Source organism: Fusarium mangiferae (assembly GCF_900044065.1).
Source record: "Fusarium mangiferae strain MRC7560 genome assembly, contig: FMAN_scaffold004, whole genome shotgun sequence".
Classification (NCBI taxonomy): Eukaryota; Fungi; Ascomycota; class Sordariomycetes; order Hypocreales; family Nectriaceae; genus Fusarium; species Fusarium mangiferae.
The window spans coordinates 822,733-838,957 of NW_024573924.1; the positions used below are offsets into that span (position 1 = coordinate 822,733).

General features: G+C 48.8%; 4 protein-coding genes across 4 annotated transcripts, besides 2 other annotated features; all 4 read left to right on the forward strand.

Moving 5' to 3' along the window:
• The first annotated feature begins 711 nt into the window (after nucleotides 1–711).
• Nucleotides 712–766: a sequence feature (Short protein (FMAN_08856, CVK90504.1) was converted to a misc_feature.).
• Nucleotides 767–818: 52 nt separating this feature from the next.
• Nucleotides 819–844: a sequence feature (Short protein (FMAN_08856, CVK90504.1) was converted to a misc_feature.).
• A 2,347-nt stretch (nucleotides 845–3,191) lies between these two features.
• FMAN_08857 (putative integral peroxisomal membrane protein) lies at nucleotides 3,192–5,148 on the forward strand (the record flags this gene model as incomplete). Its single annotated transcript, XM_041829633.1, has 2 exons — nucleotides 3,192–4,574; nucleotides 4,624–5,148. The coding sequence occupies 2 exons, from the start codon at nucleotides 3,192–3,194 to the stop codon at nucleotides 5,146–5,148; spliced, it is 1,908 nt and encodes a 635-aa protein (XP_041680376.1).
• A 574-nt stretch (nucleotides 5,149–5,722) lies between these two features.
• Nucleotides 5,723–6,759, forward strand: FMAN_08858 (uncharacterized protein; the record flags this gene model as incomplete). The annotated part of the gene is made up of 2 exons (XM_041829634.1): nucleotides 5,723–6,354; nucleotides 6,399–6,759. The coding sequence occupies 2 exons, from the start codon at nucleotides 5,723–5,725 to the stop codon at nucleotides 6,757–6,759; spliced, it is 993 nt and encodes a 330-aa protein (XP_041680377.1).
• A 1,736-nt stretch (nucleotides 6,760–8,495) lies between these two features.
• FMAN_08859 (uncharacterized protein) lies at nucleotides 8,496–14,889 on the forward strand (the record flags this gene model as incomplete). Its single annotated transcript, XM_041829635.1, has 2 exons — nucleotides 8,496–8,808; nucleotides 8,861–14,889. The coding sequence occupies 2 exons, from the start codon at nucleotides 8,496–8,498 to the stop codon at nucleotides 14,887–14,889; spliced, it is 6,342 nt and encodes a 2,113-aa protein (XP_041680378.1).
• Nucleotides 14,890–15,477: 588 nt separating this feature from the next.
• On the forward strand, nucleotides 15,478–16,188 carry FMAN_08860 (uncharacterized protein; the record flags this gene model as incomplete). Its single annotated transcript, XM_041829636.1, has 1 exon — nucleotides 15,478–16,188. The coding sequence occupies one exon, from the start codon at nucleotides 15,478–15,480 to the stop codon at nucleotides 16,186–16,188; it is 711 nt and encodes a 236-aa protein (XP_041680379.1).
• Nucleotides 16,189–16,225: the final 37 nt, after the last annotated feature.

The window sequence follows — 16,225 nt, forward strand, 5'->3', positions numbered from 1 at the left end:
CTCAAGAAGTGGTCAAGGAAGGTCACAAGGATCAAAGCCTCGGCGATGTAGTATTTGCGGAAAGACCGGGCATACTGCAAGGACCTGTCAAGAGTCAATTGAGGTTAATAGGGAATAGTCTAGCGATTAATTTTAATTGATCAGATATGTTGTGGTGTTTTATTTCTCTTTCTGAGTCTTCACGTGTAGATTGGTGGAGCACTCGCTTGTCTGGAGCACTCGCTTATCATGCACGTTACCAACAATATAGACAAGATTATTCAATCTTTTGTCTGAGTAATAATAAAAACGGAATGTTATTGAGAAATAGTTAGAAATGTCGAGAATATTCGAGATTGCCCAGTAACTACCGCGATACCCTGTCATCAAATCTCGAACCATCGTGGATCATCACGCGGAGGCTAAAAAGCTGGGCCAAGTCAAGGAACCGCCAAAATCACTCACATCACCCCCACAAAGCCAACTCAGATCGCCAACCAGAAGCGTAATCCCACGTCAGGACCCCTCATCGGACAGGGACAAGGAGGGGTCTTTTGAGATAAACGCACAAAGGCCGCATCCCACCTGCTGAGTATATAAGACCCTGCATGATCCGACCAGATTATCTTTTCTATCTTTCTTCCATCATCATCTCACAAACAAATCTTCAAAACAAACTTAACACCTTTTCCCTCCAACTACCTCAAACCTTACCCACCAAACAAAATCACAATGGCTGGCGACTGTGGCTGCTCTGGTGCCTCTTCTTGCAACTGCGGCTCTAGCTGTAAGTCAACATAACATGACTCTATTCCCCCATCAATACTGATCTGTGCTAGGCTCTTGCTCCGGCTGCGGCAAATAAGTTATTTCATCTCGTTTCAATCACGAATTATTGAGATACCACCCGCGACCTCTGTCGCAATTCTACGAAACGATGCATGGATTCATGAATATTGGTGTTGAGCCCAGTGTGCTCGGGGAGACGGCGGTTGGAGTTATAGTTTCACTGGTTGGCTTGTAGTGCAATTCTGAAATACACTTCTTCATCACCATAATATTTACTTTGTGCCCTGATGGTTCGCGTTCTATCTTCTCGTTCATTAATATGTTGTCGTGTGACGAGCAAATCAGAAGTAGTTCTGAACTTGACCTGCAAGCTCCCTTCGCGATCCGAAAGTCACTTAGTTACCTAAGTATCATAAACATGCGTCCGCAATCTTCAATGCTCATCTCCTATGGGCTCTGGTCTCCAGTCCTTGGGTACATCCATAAGCCAATATTCAGTGTCCCATTGCAGATGGCCTTCTCATCTGTTTCATGGATTTGCTGCTGCGATTACCACTGAAGTTTAGCCGGTCATGAGCTGGCATAAACCCTTCTCGCTACTTATGCCAGCAATGTCCACAAGGTCGTAAGAAGCATGCACAACGATCTGGCCCCCAGCCTCTGGGCCAGACAAGACAAATGTGAGATTTGGTCTCATCGCCATGGGTCGCTTGCCCCAACCAAGCTTCTGCCTCATGCCGACAAATAATAGAGGGAGAGAAGAACCGAATGAACCGCAGCTCAAGAGAGCGAAGACTGGGTAGTGAAGCTAGGAGAGTCAATAAGTCATTCATATCCATCTTGCAGCCACGGCGAGGGGAAGCGTTCTAGTGCATAAACAATTGCATAGGTATCTGCTCTGGATCAATGTACCTGACGCTCCTGGTCTGCAAGGTTGTAGAAGTAAATGTGAGAATCTTCTGGGGTCATGGCTGGGCGCCTGGGCTCATTATGATCCCGACATTTCAGTCCACTGCTGTATGTAAGCCGACTAATATTACATAAAATTGTAATAGAACCATCCCAGGCATGGCTCGGAAAAGTTCATAACATGATCCTGAACTCTTACCACGCTGTTGTTCTTTGTTCATTATGCGCCTGAACTTTTGAGTTTTCACGGATTTGTGATCTGAGATCATGAACGCCATAATGAGATGATATGTCTGGCAGTTAGGCAGTGCTACACGGCACTGAAGTGACTATTAGACCAGTTGCCATGTTACTGGGTATGTATATTGACATGGACTTTCTGTAAGCGACATCAGAATATATACGGAAAATTTACATAGTAAACACTTTGTCAAAATAAATCAGGAATAGTCTTGAGAATGGACCATGTTAATTTTTGGAGATGATGGAGCCGACAACATGGGAAACGCCTCTTGGCATGCAAGTGACATGGCAGGTGACTTGCTGTGATGTGCATGTTATGCTGTGGTACAATCTCACATGGAAGCCACTGAGATTCTTTGAATTATCATTAATGGGATGGAGTCTTGATGAGAGCCAAAATCGAATTCATACTAGCTTCCGAAGATGCCATATTCCAGCCAGCGCAAGCCCGTGACCTCTGATAGACCCTCAGACCCTGCAGACTCCACTGCTGATCATTAGAAGCAAGGCCTTTGTCCATTCCCGGCAACTGATTCATGTGCTTGTTTGGTGGTGGCCGAGAAAGCATGTGATAAGCTAGAACCAAGCCGAGAGAGAAAGTAAGAAAAGGCCATGATGACTGCGCCTACCAAGGAAGCTCACGTGGATCTTTCATGTCCCTTTGTCCCTCTTACATATTTCTGTCTTTATATTTATATTAGATTGCTTTATTGATTTGTTTCGGAGACGACATCGCCCAATCCAGTCGTGACATGCCGATGCTGCACAGCTGACGTCGCGGGGCAAACAAGGTCAATCTGGGGTAATGTCAATGCTGAATGACGCCCGTAATGAGAAGTGGCTTACAACGTTACAGAACAAGCAAAACTTGGAAGACTACCTAGACTTGTCAATGGCAGCATTTGTAAGTCCTTATTTCATTGTCTCTTCCTGTTTATCTACCTTGATACCTTTTTCTGTTACTGTGTTCCCCCTCTACACTCTTAGGCAGCCCTAGGACCTTAGGTAGTCGCTAAAGTGGCGCCCCATGACATAACCGTCTGTGTCTTCTCAGCCCAGATCCAGGGCTTCACTTTAGTGACTTGATCCTCTGACGTCGCGTCGCGGCCGACCACGCGGGCAAGTAGTCACTACGATCAAGATTCTATCACAACTCTCGTTTACGCTGTCCATCGACTTTGTCGGCAATGCCCATTAAATCGACTGACTCCTTATTAACGACACAACTTTAATAGGACACGCCGTGGCTGTCGCATCTTGCACCGGCACCCATGTCTTCCCGTGATGATGCGTCTCACGGCGCATCACCTCCCTCGTACGAACCTCAACCTTCCAATACTGGTGCTCCTCCGACATTTGCATCTTTCTCCCCAGTAACGCTCTCCGCGAACACACCATCCCGATCGTCCCGAAGATCAACTATCCTCGTCCATCAAAAGAGCCCACTGCTCCTCGCTACTCCTCCACAGATCACCCGCGCTCTCGCCTACAGCCACCCCTTCCTCCTCCCATTAAATACATTCGCAGGCCTCCTCACCTGGAGCACCGGAGATCCCTGGCAGAGTTTCTTACTGTTGTGCTTCTTCTGGGCGGTTGTTCTGTATGGCGATGTAGTAATAACGTGGGCCGGCCCCGTCTTGGTCGGAGTGGCACTCATCGTTGGCATGTACGGCCGGAGATTCAGTCCCCTCAGTAGTAGTGGATGGACTGATATTCGAGGTCAGAATGCTGGCACCAAGGGAACAAATAAGAACGCCGGCGAGAGCAGCCAGCAGAATGGAAAGGCAAACGCCGGCGAGAAACAGTCGAAACATGTTAGGGGAAATTCCGAAGTTACCAACACCAAACATCAGAAGACGCTGGACGAGATCGTCGAGACTCTTAAACAACTTACTGGGAGATGTAATGTTCTGATGGAACCTCTGCTCGACATGACGGACTTCCTAAGCACTCAGACGACCCCGACTAGTGCGACCACGCGCCCAGCGCTGACTGTCATCTTCATGCGGCTGCTTATCATCACGCCTGTTTGGATTGCGCTTACTGTTCCGCCCTGGAGAGTCGTCACGACAAGGCGTGTAATACTAGTGGCTGGAACCATCATCTTGACTTGGCACGCAAGGGTTCTGCGAGTTTCGCGGGCCATTCTCTGGAGAAGCTCCACAGTTAGACGACTTGCATCCGCCATCACCGGGTTGCAGTTTGATACTCCCGAACAGCCGTTTAAAAAGGACTTGGCCAAGGCTGCTAAGAAAGGCCAGGACCGTGTTGCTCAACAGCAGGAATCAGAACTTACAAAAGCTCTTGGCAAGTCGTCGAGCTTCCAAACCAATCATGGAAGAAGGAACGGCAATGCGAAGACTGCGGGTGTCAAGTTCACCTTTATCATATATGAGAACCAAAGACGATGGATCGGTTTGGGATGGACGAATAATCTCTTTGCATATGAACGAGCGGCCTGGACAGACGACCATAACAACTCAGTTCCCGCCAAAGACGATTTTGAACTACCCGAGGTAGAAGACGGAAGTCGTATGCAGTGGCGATGGGTTCCTGGAACCCGTTGGCGTGTTGATGGTGTGTCTGATGAGCATGGACCTGTCGACTATGACGGGAATGAGGGGAAGAATGGCTGGATCTTCTATGACAACAAGGTGAGAAGCCGTTATACGTGGCAACGTACTATCTCTAACAGACTCTTAGTGGCAAAATGGCCAACGGGGTCAAGATGGATGGGGTCGCTGGACCCGACGAAGAAAGTGGTATCGCGATGCCGAGTTGGTCGAGGTGGACCAGCCGGAGGATGGCCAGGAGACCGAGAAGGAGCTCAAAGAATCCCCTTTGGTGACGAAACTCAGGTCTCAGCCATACAATTCCAGCAACGAAACCATGGTTCCCACACGAGCTGTGCCCGACCAGAGTCATGGCGAAGATATCAGTAACGATGACGCGAGCTCCAAAGCAGCAGACGATTCCTTGTCAGTACACTCGACATCTTCCAGATCTTTTTTCAAGTCGCCCTTGATGCGGAAACGAATCGCTGACCGGTCCGGAGCGGATAACAAAGAGCGCACCAGAAGAGACAGTAGGGCTAGTAGGACGAGTAGTCTGTACAACGATGATGACGCCGATGCTCTAAGTGCTGAGTTGGCCCTTGAAATCCAGAAACAGGGTAGGCCCGGTGGACAATGGGGGATAGGCGACGAGGCACGAATGAGTCTTGAGTAACGGTGCACGTTGAGGGCGATACTGCATTGAGGTTATCGGCGTTTGATGGATTGGGATATGTCGGTCGACGACTCGAAGCACGGGTGACTGGTAACCGATAGCAGGCTTTAAGAGGGATGGCGTACGGTTGATTGATTATTATGTACAAGAGTAAGGAAGCGAGAACTTATGACGAATACCAACGTTACTCGGTTGATTATGAACAAAGAGATTGGCCGTTTACTACTTTACAGGCAGTGACCGTTCCCGGCAGTTCGATCTGATGACGATACTCGGATGAGAACAAAGAAGGGCTCGTGACACTTGGCCGCGTTGAAGGGATACACAGGAAAAAGGTTGTCACACTGAGGCTATAGGTAGTCCATCGGTAAAGTAGGCCTTAATAGCTTAGGTATGAAGGCTCTCTCGGTAGCGCTGGTGTTGCTCCTTGCCAGGTGCCCGTCACTGCCAATTCTATAAAACATTACCTAGGTACCTATATCGTCGACTCCATTATTCGCCCCGACAACTTTTCCCCTTTCCAAACAACCGATTCCTTTCACATTCCTTTCCTCTATTCACAGCAGTATCTACTATGGAACTTTCAGTCCCTCCTCGAGATGCGAATCGCACTCTTCGCAAAAAGAGAAGCAACCGCTCCAGCGCCCTGACCCTCTCTGTCTCCCCCGAACGCACCCAACAACTCCAACAACGGAATCTTACCTCTCCCGCAAAAGCATCACCGTCGATGCGATCATCCCTAGTTTCCCCTGACCTTCTTTCTAGAAGCGCCTCATCAACAACACACTACCGCAACATCTCTGGCTCTGGTCCATCACCAGGAACATCACTCGCTAGTATCGACTACCCCTCCCGCGCCGAATCAGCACTTACCATTCGAGCTCCTACTACCCATGAGAGAGGTGGTTCGCCGCCGCTGACGCCGTTTCCTCCGTGGGTTAGTGAGGAGGAAGACGAAGGTGATGGAGATTGCGAGAACAGAAATTGGAAGGGATCTACAACCAGGACGGATGGTAAAAGGCATAGCTATGACGGAGGACATGTTCCTGTGTTGATTTCGAGGGTTGAGGGGAGATGGGTTGTTAGTTCTGTGGTACATGGACTCGTGCTCATGTTGCAGTTCGCGGTGACACTGGGCGTTTTCAGTGCCCTGATGTGGGTTACCGTCTGGAAGGAGAATGAACCTGGTAACGACTTTGACAACTGGTAAGTCAACCTAACTGACCATTAGTACACATCTAATGTCTTAGGCTCTGGAAATTCGCGGACCCTACCCTCGTCGTTGTCCTTCTCCTCTGCTCAGCAAGCCTTTTGATCCACGAAGTCAAACTTCTTTCGTCTGTCGCACTACTCTATCTCGAGTCTCTCATTCTTGCTGCCACGACACTATCGAGTCTCGTGCTTTGGGCCCGGTGCTTCCAGGAGGAGAGTCGCAGCGTCAAAGGTGTGTTGATGGGGTGCAATGTCATGATGTGGGGACTTGCTCTCTTTGGATTCATCCGAGCTGTTGTTATATGGAAAGTAGAGTCTCAGGATGATGAAGATGATCAGGAGAGGGCGGTCATGTACGGGACATTCGTTCCTTGGGATGGGAGGAGGGAGTCTGTGTGAAGAGGCATAAGGAGTGAGGAGTCTCTGATGATTATGTGCTGGATACTGGGGAAAGGTTATGGCCCAGTAAAAGCCAACAAAAAGAGGCAAATAACTTCTTGGCCTTCTCCCAGTTCTCCAAGCCAGAGATCCACTAGACTAGTAGCCAGATAGTACAACATGGACGCACCATGGCACATAGTACTGTTGATGTCGAATAGCACCTCCAAGAACAGGTCTATCTTGAGAACCTTGGACTCTTGGCATTCTTTGCCTCAAAATCAGAAGATCATAGCCTCATCTAGTATGTATTTCGTCCACCTAAAGTAAGCAACCACCACAACTCAAGTACCATCTGGACCAGGCCCATGGTTACGCAAAGGCTCGGCCGTTTCATATGATCTCCTACCTATTCGAGCAGCCGCACTGCAAGCCATTTTGAGAAAACGGATATAAAGCGCCACGGCGGCTATCTGAAAGTGACCCAAGCCTTTCAGTGCTTACTCTTACAGATTTTGTGTCAGCCTAGGACCTCAATTAGAGCGGAAATTCCTCACAGGGCTGAACGGAAACAACCCAAAAAGTGGGCGTAGGATCACGCCTAGGCACGCTTCTGCAATTGAGGTAGTATTGATACATGGGTAACAATCTTGGCGAGCTTGGTCTGGAACCAAAGCTCCTGGAAGGTTGAAAATGGCCCCCAATTGTCCTGGCATACGCTCGGGGGGCTGCAGGAGTTGAGACTTGAATCAGTGGGAGAAACAAACGAGTCAACAAATTCGCCAACTTTATACCAGGAGCTGTAAGATGTCATTGAAAACTACAGAATATTTTAGGTTTATTGAATAACCTATCCTTGTAATTATGGTTGTTAGTCAAGTTTGACTCAAGGGTCCGAGCCCTCTACCATTCCTTGGTCTGCTTGACTGCGCGTGGTGTTGATACAATACTAGACTTTCAGGGATTCCCTGAAACAAAACTCTGGGAAAGTAAGCATAACCGGAAACTCATGCTGACTTTTGGCAGGGTTCGATAATCACAATGGAGTTATTGGCCGAGCTAGCGAATAAGAGGGCGCGGCCGAACATAACCCTTGTAGTATGGATATCTAGATATCATAAGACTTATATGCAACCCAGAGCCTTGACAAGACGACACTCGGCCGAGAGGGACATTATGATAATTGCAGCATTTACGAGTATCTTTACTCCCTATATATGCAGATCCAAGAAGTAGCCATTCAATAAACATGTGCCAACACCATGAACAAGCCGGGGCTTCATAAGAGAGAAGAGAAAAGCCAAAACACATCATACAAGTAAACCGGCGCTGGGAGATGTAGTCCTCAACGCTCAAGTATAGACAAGGTTGAGCTAGCTACATGCTTAACCTATCTATCCTTGCCTCTTTGGTTCGCATACAGGGTTTATAAGGCTGTTGCATACGGAGTTGACACTTGGCCCCCAACTTCGAATAGGAAGGACAACGGAGTAGGGGGTTAGGTATTTGTGAGACAATTAGAACATAAGCTATATTTCAGATATTGAAGCTTCTTTATTTATGTTGGTGCACGCTGTGGAGTGGCTCTATGGTGCCGCGCGTGCATAGTGCTTAAATCTCTCCCATGGGAGGAAGACCTGGTAGGCACTACATGCACATATATAGAGGACCCCCTCCAGCTGCCAAGGCTTCTTTCTCTAGGTCTTCCATCCCCAGATTGTCTTATCATTATATCTTGTTTCATTCAACCGCTCACAATGAGCTTCACATCTCCCACTGAGCAGTTCAAAGCCTACCAGGCTTTCAGTTCTGGGTCTTCATCATCGAAACAGCCTGCTCAGTCTTTCTCCTCAAGAGTTGACTTTAGCGATCAATCATACGATATGCCTTACTTTACAGGTTCCGATGTTTCTGTACTCAACCCTCCGACAAACTATGCGAGCACTGCGCCGAAACCACCTGTCGCCGATGTTTCGCGAGGCTTTACACCGAAGCAATTATCAGATGCCCCAAAGACAAAGAGTTTTGACAAGAAGAGACTCTCCAGCATTCCCAGTACTTCTCAACAATGTACTTATATTATATACGTCAATCTGTGCACTTTGCTAACTTCATATTCTAGCTCAGCCTTCGCAACCTCTAAAGCCAAAGATAGATTTCACAGAATTCCTTGAGAGCCTCGAGTTTCCCTCCATCGCGGAGAACAAGATTGGTCAAGGCTCTGGGGATCTTATTACAAGTCAGTGGCTCGTTCAAGAAGCTCTCTTCACAAAATGGAGGACTTCTAGCGGGCTGCTTTGGCTGAGAGGTTCAGAAGGGAGTGGAAAGTCAACTTTGATGAAACAAGCTCTTGAATCATGCCAGGGCCCAAGTTCAATTCACCTGACCTATTCTTTCTCTCCCTCCGGAGACGAGGCCAGAACACACCTAGGGCTATTCAAGTCCCTTCTACGCCAATTGGTCCCCCAGGCCCCAGAGGTCTTCAAAGGCATCAAGGAGAGGTTTGACAAGATCCAGTCTTGCTTACCTCCCAAACAACAAGTAGCCTGGAACGCGCAAGAACTCTTTGACGAATTGACCAAAGTCCTTCCAAAGATCCTCAGGACTCATTCGGTCTCCATCTATGTCGATGGCCTCAATTACTCAGAAGGCGAAACGGCCCCCAAGCTTGTGCAAGACTTTTCCAAGTTAGTCGAAAAGTCTCAGATTTCCACCAAGGATCCCACAACTCATGGACTCAGAATCGTCTTTTCTAGCACCCCTTATCCCATGAAAGATCCCTTTCCTAGATCGTGTATTCAAGTTGACGAAAAGAATGGACCAGGTTTGAGAAAGCATTTGGAAGGACAGCTCTCCAATATCGACCTCAATACACAGCGCTTAGTCTCCACGAAGGCTGGATCTTCGTTCATCTCGGCTCGTTTGATTGTGAATCATATCAAGCTCTTCGGGCCTGGACAGTCATCCCTTGTTCAACAGCCATCGCCCACTCCCGCGCCAATCTCTTTCTTGTTAGGCGTTTATTTCCAGGACATGGCACACCAGGGTAGCAATGGCCTCCTTTCACTCTTCAAATGGTGTTGCTTGTCATCAAGACCGCTTAGTCTGCCTGAGCTTCGGGTCGCTTTGGCTCTCGATGCCCTCCCCAAAGTCGTTTCCGTCAAGAGATTGTCCCAGACAGAGTACTTGACGCGATATGGTTCTGACGAGAGCTTCCAATCCTGGATCAAGACTACTTCTTGGGGTCTTCTTGAAGTTGTGACTGTGGGTGGTCAAAAGGTCGTGAAGCCTATGCATGACAGCGTGTGGGATTTCTTTATTTCGAAGGGGTTGGATATCCTTTCTTACAAAGCTCAAGCTCCAGGCGCCACCGCATCTCCTCTTCAGCAGGCGCATCATTCCATCGCCACTTGTCTCCTACGATATCTTGCAATCCTGCCTAAAGAACCAAGATGGGAGTCCATGGTTCGCACAGACCCAGCCCTCCGACTTGTCGGATACGCTGCTACCTGGTCTTATCACATCACTTCTGCAGGTTTGGGCAAGCCAGAAGCCTCGAAGCTCCTGAAGGTGCTGGGTTGGCCGTCAGATCAAGCACTCAATGTCTTGGTCAAACTTGGTCACGGTGATCCCCAGGGGACACTCTGGACTCACCTATTTGCCATCTATGACCATGCTCATTTCCTGTCAGTGGCTATTAGAAAAGCTGGACATGATGTCATTGATGTCCAGGATCGCCAGAAGAGGACGCCTTTACACCTAGCTGCTCTTCATGGCCACTCGACTGTATCAAAGCAACTTCTCAAGTCGGGAGCAAAGACGAATGGCCAGGCAGTTAGCGGGGATACAGCTCTTCACTTTGCAGTCCTTCAAGGCCATCAAAGTATCATCAAGTACCTTCTTGAACGCGACCCGAATTTGATCAATATTTCAGATGGCCAGTCGCATACGCCACTGTTTTCGGCCGTCTTTCGTGGAAGTTCGTCTGCAGTGAAGCTTTTGCTTGATAGAAGAGCCGACCTCAGGGCTCTTGACACATATGGTAACTCCATCCTACATCATGCTGTGAATACAGAAAAGTCCAGTGTCATAAAGTTGCTTCTGGATAGTGGCTCAGATGTCAATCGACAGAATGCCCAGGGTCGTACCCCTTTACATCTTGCCATTGTTGGAGACCACTCTTCTGCTGCTAAGGCATTGCTTGAGAGACATTCTCGAATAGATATTGCAGATAATCTCGGCAGAAGAGCTCTCCACGAGGCAGTTTTATCAGGGAGCAAGGCTTGCACCCAACTTCTGTTGAAGCACAGAGTAGCCGTTGATGCAAGGGATAGCGACGGTCAGACGGCACTAGTATATGCTATTCAAGGCCGCCACGGGAGCCTCTTGAAACTTTTACTTGAGGGTGGTTCCGATATCAATGCCATGGACAAGTATGGTTTCACCATGATCATGGTTGCTGTTCAAGCATCTGACGAGAAACTCACCCGAATCCTATTGGAAAAGAATCCGGATCTTGATCGACTAAGTCATGAAGGACACACCGTCGCTTTCTATGCCGTTTTCAGAGGGAAAGCAGTATCGTTTCTGTCCGAAGAAGAACAATCGATCGCTTCATTGCTATTCAGACGCTATCAGAAAAGGTATCAGTTGTGGCATCCTGAGTGGAAGGAATGCAAACAAGAGTTCATGGCCAAACATGGGAAGAAGAAAGACGCAAGCAGTAACGTCAAGAGTAAAGCCAAACTTGCCAAGGTTAAGAACGCCCCTCTGCCATCCAACAAAGATGCTGCTTCAAAGCCTCGAAGATCCTCCAAGGTCCCGGCCAATGTCGTCTCAAAGACATACAGTAGTGTCCCTAAACAACCTGATGAGCCTAAGAGACTTCAAGAGGCTCAAAGACCTCCTAAGCCTGCGCCGCAGAGTGAAGTGGCAGGAAAGCCCCAGAGCCAGATTCAGAACCAAAGTCGACCTCAGGCGATGGCCAATACATCCGCCCCTTTAGCCCCTAGCAACTCAGTACCGAAGGTCTCTACAGGAGTGCAAGGAAACCAGATGAACACCCCCAGCAACTCTATGGCAACGCCAGTAAAGCCGGGGGTGCAGCAAGCCAGACCAGTTTCCTCCGTCGCGAGTTACCAACCTCCCTGGGTCCCCAGCGAGAGTGAAAGCGGAAGTGGTTTAGGTGCCAAAGCCAAGGAACAGTCCTCAAAGCCTCCCCAGGATCCTCATCCTGGTGGCCCCTCGTCTACTTCTGCTCCGGCGAAGGCCCCTATGGTACAAAGAGGAAGTTGGGATGTTTACAGTTCCCTAGCGTCAGGGTCTCCAGCATCTACTCAGACCGTACAGTCTCAGAAAGCGTATGTTCCATATCCTGGTACGCCCCAAACAAGCCCGGGAGCAAGCCCGGCTTCAGCCCAGTCCTTCCAGACGCTGCAACCGGTTTCCGCTGGCCAAGCCCAAAAGACTTCTTCACCCGCAGCTCCAGTGCCTTTGAGTCAGTTCGAGAAGAGGTATTCTGTACCCTCGCTCAACTCTTGGGGGCAGCCTGGAAGTGGTGGTTCTGCCTCTACCTCTCCAGCTAGCCAAAATACACCAGCACAAGCATATGAAGCATTTGGTGCTGCGTCCAAGAGGCCAAATATGCCACAGCAACAGATTAATGCACCTTATCAGAAGCCAGTAAATCCACTGCCTGCAGCCAAACCTCTTATGCCTCAGGTAATACGCAAACCGGTCGGAGGACAGCCTATTGTGCCGGCTGAGAAGCCCATGCAGCAATCTTCCTTTCTTCCGTGGCAGAAACCGCAAGCTCCATCAGGTGCAAAGTCTCCTCCGGTACCAATACAGGCACAAGTCGGCACGACACAGTCTTGGCCGAGAAAGCCGCATGTCCCTCCACAGGCTCCCACGAGTAAGCCACAAGCTCCACCAAGTACGACGCAATCAACATCAGGGAAGAATCAAAGTGCAAGTGACCCAAGTGGTCCAGTGCCATATCTACCAAACAAGGCTCCGACTTCTACTGGGACGTCGCAGCCTGCACCTACCAAGGATCAAGTTCATCCTCCGACAGCACAAGCTCCACCAGGAAAGCCTCAAGTTCAAGGTCATATGCCTCCAAGAAAACCCCAAGCTGCTCCTGGGGTAGTGCAGCCCCAGATGGCCAAACCCCAGGGACAAGCTCAGACTCATCCACCGAGTGGAAAGACAGCTCCCGTACCATCCAAGTCTCAAGCTCCTCCTGGAGCAACACAAACTCAAGTTGCCAAACCTTGGATGCAGCCTCAGGCTCAAATTGGTAAGCCAGCACCAGTGCCACCGAAGTCTCAAACACCAACTGGCGCAGTACAACCCCAAACAGCCAAGCCTCAGGCACAAAATGGAAAAGCAGAGCCCCAAGCACACAAGATGCAGGGCCCCCCAGGAACCTCGCAGACTCCATCAGGAAAGCCTCAGGGCCAAGGTTTACCTTCACAGAAGCCTCAGGTACCTACTTCAAAAGCTCCAAGCCAGCCAACAAAACCTTCAGTTCAAAGTGGTACATCTGCACAGAAACAGCCTGCTGTCCCTAAGCTTTCTTTCGCTGCCCCTATTCAGACTCAAAAGGCAATTCCCGATCAAAGAAAGCCCGTCCCATCACATATTGGATCAAGTCCTGGGGGTGCCAAATCTCCTACAAGCATTCCAGTACAAGGAACTTCTGGCCAGAAAACCCATCAGTATATCGACAAGAATTCCACAAGATCTCCAGTACCCCATTACCCTGAACCCTTCTATCGTGGGCAATACGGCGAACAGACGCAAGCCTCAACTTTTACGTCGACCAGGGAATTTACAAACAGCTACGACCCAAATACGCAACAGACGGGTACGAGTAGTATGTACGCTGGCAAGATGGCTGCAGCCGCCGGCGTTGGCGTCTTGGCTGGAGCTGGTGGTGGTTATTTCCTGTCTTCTGAGATTCGTGAAGATCACTCTAATCCAAGCATCACCGATGAAAGCAGATATATCCACATGGATGCTGATATGAGCCAGCAATCTGCATATGACTCTGATGGGGAATTAGAAACACATGTGGAGTTTTCAGATCATTCTGAAGAGTTTTCCGAGTCCGAAAACGAAGCCAACTCTATCAACGACAGTGGCTCTGATGGCCTTTTGTCCGATGAAGAGTATGAGCTTTCGGACTCTGAGGTTTCTGAAGGTCAAGCTTCATCCGATGATGAGATCTCGGATTGGGAAGAGTCGGACGCAGAATCGATTCATGAAGACTCGGACTCTTTTGAGATTGATCTGGATAGCCCATACATGTCCGCCGATTTTACAGACAGTGAAGCTTCGGAAGCAGAAGGTCTTGGTGCTCGCGACTTGCAAGCTGAGTCTGATAGTGACCTCAACACAGACCCAGGCCAAGCCAGTGCTGTAGAAGACTCCGAATCCGACGAGAAAGAGTCTGCTAACAATGAATCCGAGGATGAGCTTGACGAGTCGGTTCAGTCTATGGGGTTTCAGCAACAGAGTTATACCAATCAACACTATCAACAACAAGGGTACTTGAATGAGCAGCACCAGCAGCCCATACCTGAAGAGCCCGAATCTGAGGAATATGTGCAGCCAGATTTCCAACCTCAGTATCAGCAGCAAGGTTATTTCAATGGTCAATATCAGCAACAGGTAGCTCAGCAAAGCGATTCAGAAGAGGACGAACCCCGAGGTTTTCACCAACAACATCAACAGCAAAGCTACTACAATCAACAACATCAAGTAGCTGAGCAAATCGAATCGGAAGAGAATGAGCCACAAGATTTCCAGACCCAGCAGCAACAACAGCAGCAGGGCTACTATGGCGGACATTTGCAAAATCAAGGGCCTGAACAAAGCGAGTCTGAAGAAGAGCCCTGTCAACAGTACCAGCAGCAGGGTTACCACAGTGGGCAGCATCACCAGCAAGCAACTCAGCAATACGATTCCGAAGATGAAGAAGGGCAACAGTTTGCACCAGGATCCGGTAATTACGATAGCGACCAAGAGGTTGAGAGTGATCAAGACGTAAATAATGGCTATAGCAGCGATGAGCAGGGCCAACAGGCTACCAGTGAGCAATACAGTGGAGGAGGCTGGGGCAACAACTATGATTCTGGTTATTAGTAGGACCGAATATTGCAATTATTGGTTGTTATCGCGTTGGAAATAATTGGAGTTGAATGGTTCTGCAGACACGAGTTTTGGATATGTAAAAGATTGACTATTCTCATACTAGCTCAGACGATTAACAAGGCCAATTATGACAGCGGAAACAGTCGTTTGAATGCCAACTAAACCCAAAGTGAGGGTCCCTTGTAACCATTATAGCTTGGTGTTTTAAAGACCTTCAGAACACAGTGACTCACGCCGAACAGAGATCACCTAGATCTAGGATAGTTATCCTAGACTGGCAACTGGGATTAGAGCACAATGCATGAACACATCATGAAATAACCATAAAATTACCCTAAATTTCTATAAAGCCGCTAGTTTATTTCGGATTGTTCACCATCTTCTTGACGACTCCATAGGAAGAACCCCACGGGGCTATGCTTAGGAAGTGGATCAAGGACCATGCATTCAAGAGAACTAATACCTCAACGAGGTGAAACGAATTCTCATATTTATCCGCTGGACGTTTAAAAAAACCCTTCCCTTTCTCACTTCTTCTTATTGTTCACGAGACCAAAAACCCACAATCTCATCACCAAAATGTCCTCCTCAGATATCCGTGTCGAACCAATCACCAATCCCGACGACTTCACCGCAGCGTTCAAAGCAGTCGCCAATGCATTTGGCCACCAAACCCGTGATGCCATCTGGATTGCCTTCAACCCAGGCTGGGATACTCCCGAGGGTGAAAGAGTCGGTGCTCAACGTCTAGTTGATCGCTTTTCACACATCACCACCAACCGGGACGGTCAACCCAACACCATCTTTGTAAAAGCCACAATCGACAACACCATCGCTGGCCTCGCGATCTGGGAGCAAGCCTCTGTTGTTCCAGGCCATGGCAATCCCCCCAGTGATCTTGAAGCATCGGGTTATTTCAAGACGTTGTACCCCGGAAACGAAAAGGAGCAGCGATTCCTTGCTCAGGCGGATAAGTCACTCTTCAGACGGCGAATGGAGATCATCAATGAGAAAGCCGAGGCATCTCCCCCTGCAGTTTTTGTAATGGATCTTTGTGCCGTTGATCCCAAGTTCCAGAAAAGGGGGCTTGCGTCTAAGATGGTGCAATATGGCCTTGATGAGGCCAAGAGAAGGAATTTGGAGTGCGTTACCGAGGGGTCGACCATGGGAAGGTCGGTGTATTTGAAGTTGGGCTTTAAGCAAGAGGGTCCTGAGACGGTTTATAACATGGATGATGAGTTCAAGGATAGGGACCTGCCATCCAATGTCGTTCTAAGAACAGGCATCTAACACCAAAGCGAATGAAATAGAATAGAAAATGTCTCTA